Below are 21,740 nucleotides of genomic sequence, written 5' to 3' on the forward strand. Positions count from 1 at the left end.
CTTTGAGACTGGAACCTTTGGAGAGAACCTAGAATGGGTTGTTTAGATAAACTTGTGTTGCTCTGTGGATATTCCCACCACCCCCTACTAGGGTGTAGCTAGTGACCGAGACCGAGCTGATGGAGACCAACCAGCAGAAGAACTCCTCTCCTCATTTTCTGTCTCGTCTGCCTTCACCCTTTCCTCTGTTTTCTCACCCCATGACATACTCTTTAGACCAGTCCTACATGCCCCATTTTGAATGGATTCACTCTGAGACAAAGTCACAGCCTGTTAAACCTTTTAATTCTTTGCAGTTTCAGGGAAGGGACATAGCTGCATGGATCTCTTTGGCTAACAGGCTCAGCTCTCAGGCTAGTATTTACCACAAGTTCCCAATCCTTGCTCTCATGGTAGCACAACTGAGCTAGAAAAGAGAGAACCTGTAACAGGAAGAAATAGCAGTCCAGGGCCTACAGCAGAGTTCAGGGGTAAGCCAGCTCCTCTCCTGAATCACTGCCTAAGGGAGGCAACAGGCATTCTGCTAGCTAAAGGGTGGGCATGCAAAGGCCCAGGATCCTTATTACGAATGAGACAGAAGCTGGCAAGAACCAACAGGTTTGCCTCACTTAAAGTGCATTAGAAACAGATCACTGTGGCCTGCTCAGGATTTAAGAACCTTTCACTTGCCTCCAGGGGGGTTTCTGGCACTCAGATTGACTGAGTTTCTGGTAGCACCTCCTTGTACCCTTCTAAAACACCATTTGTTAAGGCTGTTTTTAAATCAGCCAGTAACACTTCACAAATCTCAGAAGCTCCTCCCTGCACCTCTTAAAAATAGTAGAGCATCTTCCTTTGTCTCCAGAGAAAAAAGACCACTGCCAAAGCCAGAATATATCAGGACACTGCATCCGTGAGCCACACAGTTAAAACCTGAAACCCAAACAAGAGGAACTGAAGTCCAACACTGACCCAATGTAAATTTAGCAGCTGCTGTGCTTAAGTGAAGAACTCGTCACTGCTCCAGGGGTCGCAGCACTACAGTTCTAACCCAAGGCCTGGCCCTTCAATGCAAGTCCAAATAATTTTTTGCTTAAAATCCATTTATGCTAACTCGAAGGCCTCGTCTAATAATGTACTCTCCTGAGCAGCGAACCGCGGCCAGTGGGAGCCGCGATCGACCGGACCTGCGGATGTGGCAGGTAAACAAACCGGCCTGGCCCACCAGGGGCTTTTCCTACACAAGCGGCGTCCCAAGTTTGGGAAACACTGCTCTAGAAGAAGCCAGCCACCAAAATAATTACTGACCATTTGACTTGAGGGCTGCGAGCAACAGCTTCAGAAACCTGAAACCGAAGCAGCAACAAGTCAGGCCTGGTCTATGGGATGAATAATTCAAAAGGTCCCTGAATTAGATTATCCTCTTCCCAAAGGATATTTTAGCTGTTGCTGAATTCCTACAAGGATGCGGGCCTATTTGGCTTGGAGTCAGAAGAAAGTCTACATTCCTGAGTTTATCAGACCTGCCTGGCTTGCTGTTTGACAGGGCACTCTTCAAATGAAGTTATTTTTCCGAACCATCTTGAGGAAATGCTGGGCATTCCTTGCCCTTTGCAAGACTGTAAGAAGAAATAAAGAGCCACGTCTCTAGTGCTGCACTAGAGAATATCACCTTGGGGTCCGAGCTCAAACCCAGTGGAGTCAAGGCAAAAAGTGCCATTATCTTCAGTAAACTTTGTATAACTCCTGGACTAGACTCTCATTAAGGCTTCTCAGATTTGACACTAGCTGAAGACAGGACTGCATGTTTAAAGAATATGGCCTTGATTTGTAAGCCCCGCTAGGCACAGTTGTAATGAGCATATTTTGCCACCATTCTGACCAATTCAGGCTCAGGAGTTATTATTAGGCCTGAAATTAGAACTGGCCTGATCACAGTCAAGATTTTCAAGAGTGATTAGTGGTTGGGAGGGGGAAGAAGACAGGACTTGCCACCTTAAAGGGGCTTTATTTGCAGAGAGCAGGTGCTCAGCCTTTATTGAAAGAAAGACTTAGGCTTTCTGAAGGACTCTCAAGTTGGGCTGCCAAAATTCAAGACACTCAAAGTCACTCGTCAGTTTTGAAAACCTTGGCCCGCATGCAGACTACTGCTGGGGTGTTTAGACACTGCAATACTCTAGGAAAACCTCAACCTCAATCCATACAGCATGGATTTGACTGGTTTCCCTAAAAGGTGAGGGAACTGAATTCTCTTAAACAGCAGCTCCCAAGTACCTGTTACCCCCCCAAAGTTTGTCTAGTTTTCTATAGCACTTTCCATACTTCATGGCCTTGAAGATTTCTAAAGGGTAATACTGGTAATGTGGTACTGCTAGCTCAGCAGGCAAGCAGCAGCCAGGAAGCTCAAGAATATTGCAGTTTATTTCTAGTTTAAACAAAACAAAACAAAACCAAACCCACTCATGGACTAGACGTCTGCATGCTAAATACCAACCTAAAATGACATCTGATACAGGGGTTTTAGACAAACTGATAACCCTCCACTCTAGTACTATGTATGGAGCATCTCCATTCATTCCCACCATGCCAAATGTTTGCAATAAAAAGGGTACACAAGAAAACTGAGGCAAGACAAGGAGCCCATGCCATACAAGCTAGGCCGAGGCAGTGAATGCTGCTACTGAACTGCCTGCACAGCATTCTTGGGTAACTAATCTTAGGAGATGCTTCCATTCTTGAGAGATCACATTACAGATGAGCAATTAAGAATTAAAATAGCGTTACCTGTCTAAGCATGGGTTCGAACTACAAATCAGCTATTGTAGCCGAGGATAGCAGGCACTTCATCACTGGAGAAATGCTGATAAGCCCCTTGTTCCCTTAGTCTGAGAAAGCTGAAACTTCCCCACACCCAAAAAGTAGGCCCATGGAATTCAAGCCAGCATGGTACTGTCACTTATTCAGCAAGACACGGAATTACCTGAGCTTTCCCTGGCATTCACTTCTCATTCAGGGGCTAGTACCCTATTTCTTCCATCTTTCTTCCCAGGATGGGGATATACCAGGCTACCCAAAGGAACCTGAACTTCCTAGGCTGCTCACTATGTTACATGACATATTCCAAGACCTCTCAAGGAGAATACCTTCCTAGGATAACCTACCATACCTCGAACATGAGATTCTACACTCTTCTTCTCCCTTCACCTCCCTGCCTTTCAGTATCTTTCCAGGTTCAAGCAATCATGGCAGCCACGCCTGCTCCTCGGTATGTACTCTCTCTCCCTCAACTAAGAGAAGCTGGGACTAGTTTTCCTAACTTTGGGGCCCCTCAGAAACCAATGAACTTCTAGAAAATGAGTTAGAAAAGCTGAGAGGTACTTACCATATGTGAACATGCGTGGAGAAGTGAGCTCAATATTTGGCAGAGCTCCCAGATGATTCAAGACAGCACACCTATAACCATTTTTCTGGGCATAATCAACAAAGGTGCGTATGTACTGCTTCTCGCTGTGATTGGCGATTCCAGGGCAGATGACCATCGTGACATCCTCTGCACATTTAATACATGGGAGAAAGACCACAAGGCTCAGGTGCAGGCTGAAGTGACATTTAATCAAGCGGGTTTTTAGGAGCATTCTATTTCAAGTCAACGGGAAAGCTCTGACATAGGGACAGCTAGAACATGACTTTGCTACCAAGCAAATGAAACTGAAGTTAGCCCAGTATGAGGTGGGGTAGCAAAACTGTGAAGTGCAAAGAAAATACCAACATGCAACTGTTATTGAAAAGGGAGCTGCATAGAATTTCTTGAGCAACTTCATGAAAGTTTGCATCAGCAGTTCTACAGACAATTCCTAGAGACGCGGTTCTCAAATTGTGTGTCGGGACCCCAAAATGGGTCGCGACCCCATTTTAATAGGGTCGCCAGTGCTGCCTTAGACTTATTGGGGCCCTGGGCCGAAGCCAAAGCTCAAGCCTCATTGCCCAGGACTGAAGCCAAAGCCCGAGGCCTTCCATCCTGGGCAGCAGGGCTCAGGTTACAGGCTCCCTGCTTGGTGCTGAAGCCCTTGGGCTTCAACTTTGGCCCCCTATCTGGGGTGTCAGGGCTTGGGTGGGCTTAGGCTTTCGTCCCCCCTCCTGGGGTCATGTCATAATTTTTGTTGTCATCATTGTCGTGGTGCAATGAAGTTTGAGAACTCCTGTCCTAGAGGCAAGAATTCTGTACCAGCTAGGAACAAGGGCTTTTTCAACAATACACAAATCAAATATTTTCCCCCACCAGTATCTATTGTGATTGCTAATTCTCCAAGCATTCTGAAGTCTGCTGCTTTCCATTCTACAGACCAGACAGCATGCTCCTCGAGGGAAATGAAAGATGTTTTTCCCAGGGTACGTTATTGATACTAAGTCTACGTCCCCTCCAGGCTCACTGGAGGAATCAATTTAGGCCAAAAACTGCTGTAAGTAGACATACATGAGAGGTTCATTCCCTTTAGTTTTGCTTTCACAGAAGTTAAATAAGGTGGAGGTAGGAGATAGCAGCTACACTTCTGTATCACCCCATATCCTGTGAACAAACATCTTGTTCTGAAGTACTACTTCCTGCATACGTCAACATGGTGAGACAGCCTTTGATTAGAGTAGTCTAGACTAGGCTGGTTTCTACAGCAGAAGTATTTATTCTACAATAACAACTTAACAAAACCTTCTCTTCAACCCCAAGATTGAGTGACAAATGCAAAGTCAAACTGCTGGACTAAAGGTCTCTGCTTACTTTGAAGGAACCTACACATACTTACTAGCTAAAAACCCTACAGTTAAAGTATTCCCCTAGGTGAACTTGGCCAGTCTGCCACAGAACTCATGACCACCTACTGTCACCATTCAGCTTCTTTGTTCCATAGCGGGTCCTCTGAAAGATAATTAGGCTAAGGGCTTGATGTGCTCTGACATGGACAAGCACATTGTTACATCTCTGGAAAGTCAGCTAATGCATTTTTGTGCTTTGTGTGTGAGCAAACACAGTAATTGAGGTCCCAAGACACTGACATGCAGCGCTAGTTATCAAACAAGAGTGCTTTAGTTCTACATCATGCTCACTGGCAGACTCTAGTTACTGCAAAGTTTTGCCTCCCATTAGTTTCTCTCCAGCTCTACAAATTACCTGGACCAGAATGACAGCGATTGTCACTTTGCAGCATCTCACCACAAAGTGAAGATCCCGTTTATTTCTGACGAGAACCCCTTTGAATTGATTAGACAGAATAAACATCCTTTTCTGAGGGCCCAGTTAGAGCCACAAGCTGCAAGTGAAGCCAGCTACTGAGAAGTACAGTTCACATTGTTTCAGTGAAATCCAAGTTCAACAGAATCATGCTGGTACCAGCGAGCCAAAAGGTAGAGTTCCCTCTGACAGCATAATGTTTAGTCAAATGAAGATGCTCATGATTTCTGATTTACTAGGGTAGTAGTTTCCTAACTTATAGACATAGTTACCCACTGATGTCTGGAATCACCTTGTTTTGTACCCTATACTTGTTTAAGTTCTCCTCTTTTGGAGATTCAATCTTGGGTCCGGGATGACTTTGGAAAAAAAGTTTTAAATTAAACTGCTTTATGATAAGATCCTCCCCTTCTAGAATGCTGTAAACACAGAGATTCCCCTTTGCTCACTCTAGAGCAGGAGTAGGCAACCTATGGCACACCTGCCGAAGGCGGCACGCGAGCTGATTTTCAGTGGCACTCACACTGCCCAGTTCCTAGCCACCAGCGTGGGGGGCTCTGTATATTAATTTAATTTTAAATGAAGCTTCTTAAACATTTTTAAAACCTTATTTACTTTACATACAACAATAGTTTTAGTTATATATTATAAACTTCTAGAAAGAGACCTTCTAAAAACGTTAAAATGTGTTACTGGCACGCGAAACCTTAAATTAGAGTGAATAAGTGACAACTTGGCACACCACTTCTGAAAGGTTGCCGACCCCTGATACAGAGATAGCTGGGATCTGCACTGACTTTTTATCTGAACAATGGTTATCTGGCTTGTGCAGTCACTAATGATGGTTCTTCAGGCTTGCCATCTAAATAAGTGTTTCCACTTCATTGTGACTCAATAGTTCCCATAGCAGCAGCTAAATGTTTTGGCTTGATCCATGCACTTTAACTGTTCGGGAGCTTTTAGTAAAGGTTGACCCATAGCCAGGAAAGCCAACACCGTTGACCCTCGGGCAACTCTGAGCATACCTCATAACATGGAGTTATTGCTAACCTATCCCGTTTTATTTTCTGAAACATTTTTTTTAAATAAACAAGAGAGAGACCCCCAAATTCAATTCCCTCCTATCCACACCAGGATGTAGGGCTCTACAATGCAAGCAGTCAGTTTTAGAGTCATTCAATCTTGGGAATATAGAACAACACATCCTTTACTGCTCTAAGGCCATGTCTACATCTAAAATTTTGCAGCGCTGGTTGTTACAGCTGTATTAGTACAGCTGTATAGGGCCAGCGCTGCAGAGTGGCCACACTTACAGCAACCAGCGCTGCAAGTGGTGTTAGATGTGGCCACACTGCAGCGCTGTTGGGCGGCTTCAAGGGGTTTTGGGGAAGGCGAGAGCAAACCGGGGAAAGGAGACCAGCTTCGCCGCGGTTTGCTCTCGCGTTCCGCGAACCACCCTGCAAACCGCAGGTAAGGAGACCTGCTTGCTCGGGGGTTCGGCGAACGCGAGAGCAAACCGGGGAAGGAGACCAGCTTCGCCGCAGTTTGCTCTCGCGTTCCGCGAACCACCCTGCAAACCGCAGGGAAGGAGACCTGCTTGTTCGGGGAACGCAAGAGCAAACCGCGGCGAAGCTGGTCTCCTTCCCCGGTTTGCTCTCGCGTTCGCCGAACCCCCGAGCAAGCAGGTCTCCTTCCCTGCGGTTTGCAGGGTGGTTCGCGGAACGCGAGAGCAAACCGCGGCGAAGCTGGTCTCCTTCCCCGGTTTGCTCTCGCGTTCGCCGAACCCCCGAGCAAGCAGGTCTCCTTCCCTGCGGTTTGCAGGGTGGTTCGCGGAACGCGAGAGCAAACCGCAGCGAAGCTGGTCTCCTTCCCCGGTTTGCTCTCGCCTTCCCGGAACCACCCAGCAAACCTCAGGGAAGGAGACCTGCTTGCTCGGGGTTCGGGGAACGCGAGAGCAAGCCGGGGAAGGAGACCAGCTTGATTACCAGAGGCTTCCTCAGGTATGCTGGGATACCTGCTTATTCCACGGAGGTCAAGAAAAGCGCTGGTAAGTGACTATACTTGATTACCAGCGCTGGATCACCAGCGCTGGATCCTCTACACCCGAGACAAAACGGGAGTACGGCCAGCGCTGCAAACAGGGAGTTGCAGCGCTGGTGGTGCCCTGCAGATGTGTACACCTCCTAAGTTGCAGCGCTGTAACTCCCTCACCAGCGCTGCAACTTTCTGATGTAGACAAGCCCTAAGTGCAGGTCTGACAGTAGTTTATCCATGGCCACCTCCTAAATTTAAACGACAGGCTCTGAAGTTCAGTATATAGGTACACAGCAGTGCGGATTTTGTAAGCAATAGTCAATTTGGGGGGGCTATGAATCCTCATTTCCCCATCCACTGAATCAAAGTTAGCCCCCAATCTTTCTGGGTTTCTCCAGGACAGCAGTGTAATTTTTCCAAATGTACTTCAACAAATATTTAGACAAGTCACTAATCAGATAGACTAAAGCTATGCATTCCAACGTGGTTGATTGACTAACCTCTAATGCAGTGTTCAGCCAGGGGCTCAAAGAGATCAAAAGTTGCTGTCGCTCCATCTGACATTGTGAGGTACTTGCGAAGTCCATAAGGATGTGGTGATCTCACTCTCCCCATTTTCCCATAGAGAGCCGTCTGGATATGTCCACTCTTCCCCCAGATCATGGGTGGAATATACCTGCAAGGAGAGAAAGGGAATTCAGTTTTGTAGTCTTGAGCCTTTAATAGTCAATTTGCAATCCTCTGACACATCAGAGACATTACCTCCATCACTTCCTGCAGTTAGTAGAACAAGGTTTGAATATATTTGCTACAATGATTGGCAGTGCTGTAATGAGCAGCTTTGCCAGCTCAGAGACGAAAGAGAAGGAAATGTCTCCCTACTAAAGTCTAGTTAACACAGACAGCAGAAAGGCCAGGATCCAGAAGCTCCAGCACATTAAGGTTTTAGTGACAGAAGTAGAGTACAAATGCTCTTTCAGAAACCAATCAGACCCTTGTGGTCTACTGGTGCTGTAAAAATGGGGCAAGCCACCTTTTACTGTAGATCAGGTTTTAAGTGGTACAAGTTGCTTAAACTGACTTCAAATTAGTCAGCAGGCATGAAGTCAGTTAGAAATTTGGAACCCTAAAGGCACTCATTGAGCATGAGCACAAGGCCACATAGCAAGTCAGTGCCAAGCCAGTTTTAAGACTCTGGGGTATGGCTCTCAGTCCCATCCATGCCAAGTCTGTTAGTATGCCACATGCCTTCCTGACAGGAGGTGATGGCTCAGTGCTTGTACAGAACTCTGAAGAGCACAGTGCTAGATTAGTGGCAGGAATGTTACTGGGCCACTCTGCCTCTCCTGTTGCTAGGTAGGACTAAAGGGGAATAAAACCAACCAACCAAAAAAAAACCACAGGACAACCTTTCATTGCAGGGAGCTAAATAAAGCATTTCCTGCCAAATGAGGGAAGCACATCTGTACTAAGCTTATCAGGAGCATGCTAGGGCTGGATGCCAGGGCAGATGGCTTTTTATCTCTGATTTACTGTTCCTCATGAACCCAAGAGGAAAATGTGGAGGTTTGGGGGAGGGGGAGGAAGGGGATGGTTTTATCCCTTTTGCTAACACACTAGCACAGCTGGCAAGAATTCACAGTTAATGAGATGCATAAAGATGCACAGGCATGAAAGGTCAAACACCTCTCCACCATGCCGGGGGACAGAGGCTCAGCACATGTCTCAAAGGGATGCAAACACAAATCATCTCTTAACATAAAAAGCATGAATATGATTCATTAACTAGAAGGAGAAAACTAATCCCAGGGGACATAGGTCAGCACACACCCCAGTTTGGAGCCACGTTCCTACTATGCAGGGCATGTTACACAAAGCAAGTTTCAGAACAGCTGACAGCCTCCTGGGAATCCGAGCGTGACTGTGGAGCAACAGCTCTGTGATGTTTTCAGGAACTTTTGACATTTGCTTCCTCTTTTATTGCTCCAGACCATATGAAGTAAAGTTCCTGTTTTCTTGAGCAGAGGGTGGAGGCTTTGCCAAAAGAAGGAGGAGAGCGTGGATTCCTCCATTCAACTTTGCTGCTTAAGGAGTAGCAATAACTCAAAATGAAACCTGAATTAAAGCCTTTTACACCAATGCACTCAACAGCTCTGCCCCATCCTTTCCCCTCCCCTTTCACACCACAGTCCCTTCTGCACTTCAACACCAAGAGTCCACCCAGAAACTAAGTTTTTTGTAATTGATAAAATAGAAGCTGGATATATAAGGAAGATGGACACGTTCCTATAACCCTGACTGCCTTGCTTGTAGCATCTTCAGATTGCCAGATCTAGTCTTCCTATGTTTGTACAGCCCATAGCTCACTAGGGGTGCTACTGCAATAAAGTTATCACTATAAAAACATTTTGTGGACTCACTGAACACGTAGATTAGACTCTTCCACAAAGAAGATTCTTCGGTACCAAGTCTTAAATTATTGCAGAGACAGGGATTTTATATACACATAAAAATATCTTAATACAACCTTCACTAGAGAATTACTGCTAATGCGTCAATATTAAAAACAAACAAAAGAATTAGGTACATTCTGTTAAGATTGCCAAGTGCAATGCAGCAGACGTACTATCAAAAATATAATTCTTACAACTCCAAACATAGAAGGGGGTTGAACTCACAAGCTAAGAGCAGACAATTCCAACACTGATCTTCACATTTGGTTTCACACAGCCTATTAAAGGGAGTCAACTTTATTTCCTATTTAGTTACTAGCTTATTAACAAAGAGACAGCACTGAAAGTACAAGTGGTTTCCTTGACCAGCCTGGATGTATTTTTATTCTGTTTCGATGTACAATTCACTGCCAAAAATCATATCAGGTTCTGTTCCGAAGTATGATTTTTGGCAGATAACCATATCAAGCTGGCTTTCTGAAGACCCTTGTGAACAGCTTGAAAAAATGCATGTGAGAGCGCAGCTTCCAAGCCAATGCTGCGGCCACATGTAGGGCTTTCCCAAAAAAATCAAGAGGAGCTGCTCTGGAGAAGTCAAATCAGCTGGAAACTGGAAGAGTGAGTGAGTGTGTGGAAAAGAAGCTTCTCCTCCATCATGTGAGGTGGGGAGGAGAGGAAACTAGTAAGGAATGGCCCCGATTCTCTCTGCCCCCACATCTTCCCCCCACCCCCAAAACCCAGTCAAACTGATACTTTTGCTTAAACCAGAGGTGGGCAAATGACAGCCACATCTGGCCCATGGGACCATCCTGCCCGACCCTTGAGCTCCTGGCCAGGGAGGCTAGTCCCTGGCCCCTCTCCCGCAGCCACACAGGCAGCGCTCTGTGCGGTGGGGTTGCAGGCTCCTGCCAAACAGAGCGGTAGAGTGTCCAGCTCCGTCTGGGCAGCACGGCTGCCAGACATACAGTTCTGAGCGGTACGATAAGGGGGCCGGAGCCAGGTTGGATAAGGGGCAGAGGGTCCGGGGTGGGGGGGCAGTCAGAGGACAGGGAACGGTTGGATGGGGCAGAGATTATGGGGGGCGGTCAAGGGACGGGTTGGATAAATGTGGGAGTCCCGAGGGGTCTGTCAGGGGGCAGGGGTGTGGATAGAGGTCAGAGCAGTCAGGGGACTGGGAGCAGTGAGGTTAGATGGGGGTGGTGTTCTGAGGGCGGTCCCAGGAGGGGGCAGTTAGGGGACAAGGAGTAGGGGAGGGGGGTTGGATGAGTTGGGGATTTTGAGGGGGGACAGTCAGAGGGCGGGCAGTGGGAGGGGTCGGATGGGGGCAGGCGCCAGGCTGTTTGGGGAGGCACAGCCCCTACCCAGCCCTCCATACAGTTTTGCAACTCTATTGTGGCCCTTGGGCCAAAAAGTTTGCCCATCCCTGGCTTAAACAGACTGGAGCAGTTGCACTCTCCCCTATTCACTCTAATGGCACATGAATGGAGCTAATGCTAATGTATATATGAGCAGTATATATGCACAAGTAACAAGTATTGATTAGAAATATAACACTATTGTTAACAGAAACGTACAACTAGTGTTCACATATCTTTCTATTAATAGTACTAGATTGCAGAATAGTCTGCAAGTGAGTCAGTTTAAAAAGTCTCAAGCTCAAGGAACTCGCTAGAGGGCTCTCTGAAAAGCCTTCTCAAATTATTTTTAGTTGAGACCAGGGTCATATTCAAATGCAAACCTAGTAGATTTACTCTAAAAGCTACTGCTTTAAATTTGGGGAAGAAAATATATTACTCATACATACAGATTTAATCCCTGCTTTAAATGCTGATCTCAGCAGGACCTCAGCTCATAGGGCCTATAGTTCTTCCATGATACAGTGCCAGAAACATACATGACGTTCTAATTTCTCACAAAAGATATCCCTCCCATTTGTTGGGAGGGAGAGCAGCATACACCAGTGCGACTGATAACACATTTAAACTCCCAGTAACTGCAGTATGCATCCACTATCGCAACCTATTCATATTGCCCACGGGACGGGAGTATGAAGAGGGAAAAAGAGTATCAGAAGAAAGGGCTGATTAAGTGCAGCCCATATCCCTCTCCACTGGAGAGTAGACCATCAGAGCTGAATTTATTAATTAAGAAAAAAGAATGAGACTACAGCTACTCTGAAAGTTTCTACAGGCCACAGTAATTCTGAAGCCCTATAAATTGTGGGAATATCTCTTCCAATCTAAGATGTTGTCGAAAGTCCCCAAACCAACACAATAAAAAGCCTCAACTTCCTTGGGAAATGCCACCTCCTTTACAAATGTGATAAGAAATCTGCTTGAGGAGCACCTCAGAAGTACCCAAGAAAGAGAGCTGCCGCTCCAACTTTCTCAACCATTAAACTTTGAAACCAGCCTACTGAGATGATCTGAAGGTACACAATAGTCCTCCTACTCCATATTGATCTAAATCAGTGTTTCCCAAACATGGGATGCCGCTTGTGTAGGGAAAGCCGCTGGCAGGCCAGGCTGGTTTGTTTACCTGCTGCATCCGCAGGTCTGACCAATCGTTGCTCCCACTGGCTGCAGTTCTCTGCTCCAGGCCAATGGGAGCTGCTGGAAGCAGCAGCCAGTATGTCCCTCGGCCCACGCCACTTCCTGTAACTCCCATTGGCCTGGATGAGCGAACTGCAGCCACTGGGAGCCGCAATCGGCTGACCTGTAGATGGATCTGGTAACCAACCAGCCCGGCCTGCCAGGGGCTTTCCCTACACAAGCGGCGTCTCAAGTTTGGGAAACACTGATCTAAACATTTTTCCAAACTATGTATAAAAGCAACACTGGAAATTAAATACTGCTATTTTAATATTGCACATATACATCTACTCCCAAATGCTTTCGAGAGCTACACAGGCAATAGCAGAGACTCTGAAGGTAGAGGACAGAATGAGGGGAACTGGAGTCTGTTTCCAAATATATATTTGAAAGTCCAGAAGATAACCCCTTTTTAGCCATGCAGGAGAACATAATAATCAATACATGGCCACTTTGCTTCATGCTGCTTTTAACATCAGGGTGCGGTCATTTATGCTGCTGACTTTGTGCCAAGACAAGAGGGGCCAATACTGGAACTCTGCTTGTGACTGATATCAGAGTCAGACATGCAGAACTCTAACCTAAAGAAGGAAACACTGAACTCTCCTCCAGTGCATTCCCAGATATAAACAAGGACCTTGCACAGCTGCTCAGTGACAATGGGACGTTACAGTCTGTATCTCTCAAGAGCTCAGATCCAGTTTGACGTGTTTTGCCATTCTCCTATGCTTACTGCCCTCACTCCATCCCCTCAGCACAGTGTTGGAAGATACATTCGAAGACCCCCAAAACAAAAAAGGAAGGTGTTATACTGAGGCACATCCTTCCTGCAACTGTACATTCCAAGAAGGCATAAAAATAGATTACAACTGAAAAAACAGGTACTTCTACAAGAAGTAAAACAGAGGACAGATGCCTCAACTGCGTTGTTTACAAAAGAACTGTTACCCTGTACCATGCAAATTATCCCTTAGGGTATTTTCGAGATTCTATCATCCAATTAGGAAGCTTTTAAGAGAAGCTACAAGACAACTAACTGCATACATTTGTTATCAGTCAGACATCTCTATACAGGAGAGGTGCACTGGATCTGGATGACTGCCAGCAGCAGTGTACAATATGCCAGCTACCTCAAGATTCTTCAGCAACTATGCACGTAACAGAAGATTGAGACGTAAATCTAGGACCATAGGTGGGGGAAGAATCTGGGTAATGGTAACATGCTGGGCAGGACAGATGGAACTAAACAAAAATGTGGTTGAGTTTTATTGTACAATCCCATTTTATAATGCCACAGATTACTTGCTAAAACAAGAATGTGAAATTGCATTACTGAGATGGTGGTAAACAAGATGTATGCAATTCCACGGGCATGGAATATGCAGAAAGAGAGCTGAAAACCCCAACGCTATATTAGGCAAGGCACAACCCATTGCTCGAGATATGGCTGATGGGACACGAGGACCAGCTCTTCCAGCACTGAAAAAGCTAACTATTTTCCCAAAATCATGATATTCTGCTTTTGCAAAGAGATCTCAAATTCTGGTATCTATATTCCACATTAGGAGGTACTTTATTTGGTATTTTTACTCATTTTCTGAGGTTGTAGTACTTATTTTGAGTTAGATATTTAAACACTGAAGAAGAGGAGCCTGGATGAAAGGGTCCAAAACCTTGGACTGGCACCAATTAGTAGTTATAGCCCAAGCCACTGGGATTTCACAGGATAAGGCATATAACATTATCAAAAGGGACAGGTATATTTGGGAGAGAAGTTGCTACACTTCTATTCCAAGCAGGGACAGAAAGTTGCTGCTGCTGCCAGGAAAATGAAGTGGGTTCTCAATGGAACTACTTCTCACATCTTCATCAGCATTTTGTTCCCTTACAAATCTTTGATTTCCACACTCCCACATCCAACAATACTGTTGGAAACCAGGCTCACCAATCTAGCAAAGGCATCTGTTCAAAGAGCTACATACTCCTGTTTTCCTACAGCCCCACCCCAATGTTTACTTGTTTGTAACAACTGATTGTAGAGGCCCAAGATTTTCTTGGACAACATTTTATCCAAATAAGTTTTAATAGGAAGAGCAAAAATATAGCCACATGCTTGCTGGGCCTAACATTACTAACATTAAAGGTTATTTTCAAGAGTTTAGGTACCAAGAACATAGCCTCAGAGTTAAGAAGGAATTGGTCTGTCTAACTTTAATATGGGTCATATGTTACCTGCGAGAACTGGCATGTCAACACTACTGCGCGCGTGGAACTAAACAAAGATATTGAGCCCCTGAAGAGACTAACGCACATCCTACTTCATGAACATTTGACCCGGGCTTTTTCTATGGCACTAGGAACAGTTCCCTAATAGACGGATTCCAAGTCATCCTGCATTCTTATCTGCAAGAGGGAATCCTTTCGCTTTACTTCTACCTGTCTCCCCATCAGAACTTGGAACGAATACAGTCAGCATTAAGCAGCAAGCCACTCTACAATGGGGGGAGCAGGGGGAAGGGAGGAAAATCAACCAGCTAAGGGCTCTGGAGTAGGTATTTGTTGTTGTTGTTTGGAAGGGGGAAAAAAATGTTCCCATGGCAACTACGGTTGCAGAGTCCAGTTGCTGACAGACTGTTCAGTGCTGCCTTCTTAATTAGAAATCTAAGACAGCAGCAAGCTCCATTTTCACTTCTCTCTTATTTACATGCAGCCCAGTTTATAGTTGCTATCACATATCCAGTCATTCGGATGTAACAGCTTTGGTGACCCTGTAAGTGCCACAGCCACAAGATCCTGCCCAGAGGGGGTGAGCCAGGACACCATTCTAGGTGCCCATCAGTGTGTGCAGAGCTCAAGATTTCAATTTTATTTTATTTTAGGTTCCTAGTCCCTTCCTTCTCCCCACCTATGCTATGCTTCCAGCCTCTGATCCTGTCACCCTAGATCATTGCTGTCAATTTGGAGGTATTTCTCTGAGGACTGATACTTCTGCCTTTTGGTTAGAAATTATTATGCAAGCACTGATTGTAAGAGGGGTGATTCCAGAATGGCAGTTTGTTTCACAGCTCCAGTTGAGTTTTACACTTCAGCTGGCACAGCCCAAACCCTAAAGTAGTTTACACCAGTACACACTGAACATGCATGTTTAACAATCTTATGCCTCAACAGAAAGGATTAAGTAAAAGGATGCATCACAGGGATCCCAGAGATTGTGCAGGTATGGTCATAGGCTGCCTATGTGCTCCCCACATCTCCATTTGAAATTCATGCCCACTTCATTCAGAACAAGATTTGAGGTTCTGCAAAATCCTATTTCTTGCACCAAAGGAGTCCAGGAAGCAGAACTTGCCCTCTGCGCAGTGATTTATTCTATTTCACTCAAGCTCTTGGAGGTGAGCAAGCAGATAGCAAGCAAAGAGCCTTTTTAGGCACATTACCTTAATGTAGCATGCAAAATGCTCAGCTTTTCAGAAGACCCATTAAGTGGCTGAGCAGAGCTGAATTTAGAAACCTCACGCTGCTTTGCTTAGGGCAAGGACATCTTGCATTAGTCATGTGTTTACACTTCTGTAGTTAGAAGTTAGAAACACTCACTAACCCTGAATGAGCAGGCTACCCAGAATAGTACTTTGATGCCAAGATTAGGTTCCTTCTACTGGAAATGAAGAGAGCTAGCCTAGGAACACATGAGGAGCTATCTGCAGTTTAAATAACCTGCTTTGGACTCTTTTACAATCCAACGACAACTATATCAAGGTAACATTACTAGGGGCTTGGCTACACTTGAAACTTCAAAGCCCTGCTGTGGCAGCACTTTGAAGTGTGAGCATGGTCGCAGTGCCAGCGCTGGGAGAGAGCTCTCCCAGCGCTGCATGTACTCCACATCCTCATGGGGTTTAGCTTGCAGCACTGGGAGCCGTGCTGTGGCACTGTTTACACTGGCGCTTTACAGCGCTGTATCTTGCAGTGCTCAGGGGGGTGTTTTTTTCACACCTCTGAGCGAGAAAGTTGCTGCGCTGTAAAGCGCCAGTGTAGCCAAGGCCTCAAATAGGTAAAATGCAATCTTAGCCAGTTTTCATTTTAATCATCTCCTACCTAAGCTTCAGCACTTCACTCAATGGATTTTTCCACTTGTTCAGAGAGTCCCCAGTCTCATTGTGACAAGGCTATGTGCACCAAGTCCCCCACACAAAATCAAAGCCACAGAAGCTGGTGGCCAAGAAAAGAGGAAATGCCTAAGGAGACTAATACCATCTTGGAGAAAGTGAAGAAGTCCTAAAGGTTTCGCTTCTTTCATATCAAGAGGAAGAAGAATTCTATAATCTGGGTATAGAAACAAAGAGCGATGTTAGGTAACATCTCTCAAAATCCGGAAGTTGGATGCTTCTGTGGAAAAGGAGAAAAATCCACTTATAGTGAAACAAGGTCAAAACAAACTGGATTTAATTTCAAAAGATTATAAATTTATGCATCAAAACAGGGACAGCGCTACTTCGTATTCTTCATCCCCAAATCTCAAAGTGCTTTACAAAAAAAGGCATGTAAAAGAGCTAAGAATTACTGTAAGGTATATTGCTTTGGGTCACAGGCTGGAATAACTGGAAAATAAACCCAGAGCCTCCAACCAGCATGCAGTAAGGTTACAAAAGGGTGCAAGAGACAAACTATTTCTTTGTCCAAGTCAGAGGAACTGTGGGGTAAATTATTTATATACTTTATAGATGAATCTGACTAGTGAGTGGAAAGTAGCTAGTTAAGACAGGAATGTGTTGAGGGAAAGCAACTTGTTTTTCCGCTTTCGTGGTGTGATCAATTAGAAGTCAAATCTTTAAATGAACCCTAGCAAAGCTGGAGCAGGTTTATGCAGGGGTCTTGGCTATTGTTTTTTTTAATATTCTAAGCTACCAGTTATGAAGGTAAGAAATATCTTTACATTGATAAATAGGGTAGGAATTTCTTCCTTTCAGAAATCCCTTCTAACTTTTTAGTAGTACATCAATTACAATAACCACAAATTCTTACCTACTGAAGTTTTCAAGTGAAGCCAATCATGGACTTAAACTATAGACCAAATAGACAGGGTTTTAATTTGAAGGGCAAGCTCACTGGAGTGAGAGCCATTTTACTGAGTTTGTACAGGGCGGAGTACAACACAGTCTGACTGAGGCCTTGAGTGATACTGCAACACAAACATGCCAACCACAACCACCAAATACCTTCTGCGCTATGGAACAAATGTTTACAAATGGTACCTATCAGAGCTATAAGAATCCAGTCAAAAGGTCACTTGGCTCTCCATTTTTTAAATAGGCCTTCACTAAAACAGCTGAAGGTTTATTGTGAAGAATTATGTTGTCTGCTTCTCTTAATGGCGAGTTTAAAAAAAAAAATCCTTGGGAATCACCCACAACACAGTACTGTGGTTAAAGTCTACGTAGGACTGGCAAGGACAGTCCTGTGGGTACACATCTTTATTTATAGAATTGGTGTGATCTTCAGCTTTTACTATTAGTAACACACGACAAATGATAAAGGAGTGTCCATGCTATGCATTGTGGTTTATCACCACTGCTGCAGGAGGATATGTTGGCAGTGACAGCTAGCCAAGCATTATGTTCCGAAAGCACCAGCACCTCCACCCTCTGCAAGACACAGAAACAGATGATCCGTTTTCAACTTTATTCTGTACAACACTGTAAGAAATAGTAAGTCATCACAGGAAATGTTTTCAAACTCAACCCAGCTGGACAGAAATACCTTAATAGTACAGAATGAGTATCAAGTACTGGAAAAAGACAGCCAGAGTTTTGTTTAATATGGAGGATCAGGTAGTTGTGTAAGGACAGTATGGGAGCAGCTGGAAGTGTTGGCCAGTACGTCCCTCGGCCCACACCGCTTCCAGCAGCCCCCATTGGCCTGGAGCAGTGAACCGCAGCCAGTAGGAGCCGCGATTGGCCAGACCTGCGGATGCAGCAGGTAAACAAACCCGCCCGGGACTTTCCCTACACAAGCAGCGTCCCAAGTTTGGGAAACACTGCTGTACGGCAAAGAGCTACAACAGAAAGCTGCTCCCACAAAATCTCAACAGGCAACAAAACAGAAGGGCCTGTGCCCAGGCAGATGCTTTTAAAGCCCATTAGAACTGAGCAGCACATGAAGGAAATAGGTCCTGCATGGCATGATGCAGAGAAACATGAGCTAGAGATCAGACCTACATAGTTTTGTTAGATTCCTTGCCTTCTCTCTAGAGCAGGCAAAATGGGTGCACCTGCAGAGAGGCTTGTTGGACATGACCCATTAGAATTACTCAGGAGTCCATAGTGGGCCCATCATGGTAAGCCCTACCTGGTAGGAGACCCAGTTTTAATACTGTAGCTCCCTCCAACACAGTTAACATGATGTGTGGTCTTCCAGTGGGAACAGGAACTAAGATTTCCCAAACTGTACTACAGAGTCCAAGGAGACGACAAAGGCTCCTTTTAGCTTCTCCATAATGCAGCCGCAGTATAAACCAAAGGAAAAGAAATACCCTGAAAGCAGCTTCTCATTCTCCAGCCTAAACAAGCTACTGCAGTGTAGGATACCATGCCTCTACATTGCATCAAGTAGCATTGGCAATCTTGTGTACTGATCAAGAATGCTGTAGCATTTCATAGGCTGTTTACAGTTTTATTTCTCCTTTTGTAAGGAAGGCTAGAGACACTAGAACTAAAGAAGTCTACGCTGGCACCTGCACAGTTTCTGAAACTTCCTAGCCAATACTCAAACTCTCACTTATGACTACCGGAGTGAGACCAGAGCAGCCAAATTTGAATCCAAGCCCAACAGGTACTAGTACCGAACTAATTAGTTCAGAGTGGTTTACCGCAGGACCTTGTTCTGGCTCATCTAAAATGACCTCCCTGTTATGATCAAGTCTGCTACAGATTACTAATACCCTGACCAATGACAGACATCCAAGGCAGCACATTATAACTTCTTCCAGTAGATGCCCTATAAATATCCTTTATGAAACTTTACACCACCCACAGACACCAATGTATTTCAATAACTGACCACTACAAATCAAAGCTGACAAGAAAGCAAGTCTGGGATTGATGGTTACCTACCATAGTAACTGACTTACGTGCTCTGTCACTGATAGGTACATAGTGTTAAACTGATAACTAGCCTGAACTGGCTGAGTGCGTGCACATCCTGTTATATAAACACCATTAGGATGTGTGAGCCTATTTTCAGCACCATATGCTTTGTGTTTGTATAATGGAAACTCAACCCCATATATCAGTGACTGAGGCAGTAAACAGTCCCTCAGGGAGAGCAAGAGGAAAATATTTGTTAGAAATGGACATGATTTGATATTAATAGAACCAATACCAACAAATCGGTTTCCAGATTAAGGTTTGGTGGCTTGTGGGCAGAAGATTACAGTTTTCAGACTATGCTATTTTTTGGGTGTTCAACAATCTACTTTTCTAGAGCAGCTCAAACAAAGCACACAAAACTATTTTATTTTTATTAGGAAGTGTCAGTGTTCAGATTCTCACACATTTGAAAATGGACATTCAGCAACAGAAAGGCTTTTATCAATAGAGATACTTTGTACTTCATGTGCTGCACATTTCAACTGAGGAGCTTCGTGCTTTACAAACATTAACCCTTACATCACTTGGAGGCGTCACTACTGTATATGCATTTACAGATGGTAAGAAGGCAACAGAGTTAAGTGCTCTGCTCCAGGTTACAGAAAGTCTACTACAGGGTCAAGAGTAGAACCCAGGAGTCCTGTCTGCCAGCTCCCATGCTGTAAATAAGAGGCTACGCTCCCCATTCTTTCAGGGTGGGGCTGGAGGGAGAAGTGGTCCAAGTTTAGGATTTTTGGACTCTCTCTCAAGAAGACTGATCTTGTAAACTTCATAGTCAACACCACTTTGAGAATTCTTTCCCAGGTGTCTGGCTGGTGGGTCTTGCCCAAATGATCAGGTTCTAACTGACTGCCATATTTGGGGAATTTTCCCTTGTGTTGGACTGGTAGAGACCCGGGCAGGGAAGAGTTTGCCTTCCTCTATAGCAGGGGTCTCAAACTCAATTTACCTTAGGGCCAGTGCCAGTCCTCAAATCCTCCCAGTGGGCCAATGTCACTCATACCAGCCAGAACCTGTCCCCCCCTAAGTCCCCCCCCCCACCTGCTTAAAGCTCTGGGACGGAGTTTGGGTGGGGGAGAAGGTCTGGGGTAGGGGATTAGGGTGCAGGCTCTGGGAGGGAGTTTGGGTGCAGAGGGGGTCAGAGGTTGGGCTCTGGAGGGACTCTGGGGGGGGTCTGGGGTGCAGGCTCTGGGAGGGAGTTTGGGAGTGGGAGGGGGTGTGTGGGAAGGGGATTCAGGCTCTGGGAGGGAATTTGGGAGTGGTAGGGGGTGTGGGAAGGCAGTGCAGCACTTAACTTGGGGCTCCAAGGTGGGGTGCGCTTCTGCCCCCAGGCACTGCCCCCGCAGTGCCACACTGGCTGCAGGGATGCTCAGGGTGGGGGCAGTGCACGGAGGCACAGCCCCGCCCTGCCCCTGGGCCACAGGGAGGGGCCAGCAGCCACTGGAGCGAGCAGGCAGATGCCGCTCAGCTCTGCTGCGCTGCCCTTGAAGGGGGAGCACCTGGGGGCGGCAGGTGGGGCCAAGGGAGAGACCTGGCCCCAAAACTGCTGGAGCCCCACGGAACTCATTGGGGAGGCTTGCGAGCCACAGATGGCCCACGGGCCAGGAGTCTGAGACCCCTGCTCTATAGCATGGCACACAGGTCACTTGCAGATTTAAACGTGTGTAAATGGTGGAGTCTCTGTAACTTGAAGTCTTTAAAATTATTATTTGAGGACTTCAATAACTCAGCCAGAGGTTAGGTGTCTATTACAGGAGTGAGTATGTGAGGTTCTGTAGCCAGCAATGTGCAGGAAGTCAGACTAGATGATCGTGATGGTTCCTTCTGACCTTAAAGTCTATGAGCTTGCTTCCTATTCACTACTTAGACAGAGGAGAAGCTTGCAGATTATTCAACCTCTCTGGAATGATTCAAAAAGTCTTGTCTTAAACCAAAAGGCTTCAGAGCCCTTAAATATTTAGCAGCAGATATTCTGCATCAGCTCAACTGGCCTGTTGCACATTTGGAGTTTTAGCTGTCGCATACAACAGCCAAAGTGAAAGCTATTTGGGGAACTTCATACTTACATTAGTCTTCCTGTGAAAAAAAAAGTCACTGCAGACACCAGAAATCAAGTTTGTGGAAGCTGTCTACAGAGACAGGAAGCACTTGCACTGCAAAAGGGGTTTCCCTCAGCTATGCTGCATCCCTCAGCTATGCTGCAGTTGTTTTTTTTTCCCGGGGGGAAGGAGTGGGGGGAGGGATTAAGTACAGTTTTATATAAACACAGTGGATTTCATAAGCTATATCCCCAAAAGCTTTAGCATCAGAGGCA

The 21,740-nt window shown here is 45.5% G+C and overlaps 1 protein-coding gene across 4 annotated transcripts in view; it reads right to left on the reverse strand.

Moving 5' to 3' along the window:
• The window catches only part of ABHD2 (abhydrolase domain containing 2, acylglycerol lipase), a 66,546-nt gene that overhangs the window by 23,407 nt on the left and 21,399 nt on the right, over nucleotides 1–21,740 (reverse strand). For 2 of the 4 annotated variants that reach the window (XM_050968838.1, XM_050968839.1), the window contains 2 exons: nucleotides 7,738–7,913; nucleotides 3,362–3,529 (listed from right to left, as the gene is read on the reverse strand). In XM_050968838.1, coding sequence (XP_050824795.1) covers nucleotides 3,362–3,529; nucleotides 7,738–7,913 — 344 coding nt within the window. Of the gene's footprint in view, nucleotides 1–3,361; nucleotides 3,530–7,737; nucleotides 7,914–7,999; nucleotides 8,108–10,443; nucleotides 10,546–21,740 lie in introns of those variants that run through there. The other 2 variants (XM_050968840.1, XM_050968842.1) reach the window with 2 other exon arrangements.

The sequence above is a fragment of the Gopherus flavomarginatus genome, chromosome 9, assembly GCF_025201925.1.
Source record: "Gopherus flavomarginatus isolate rGopFla2 chromosome 9, rGopFla2.mat.asm, whole genome shotgun sequence".
In the NCBI taxonomy this organism is placed as follows: Eukaryota; Metazoa; Chordata; order Testudines; family Testudinidae; genus Gopherus; species Gopherus flavomarginatus.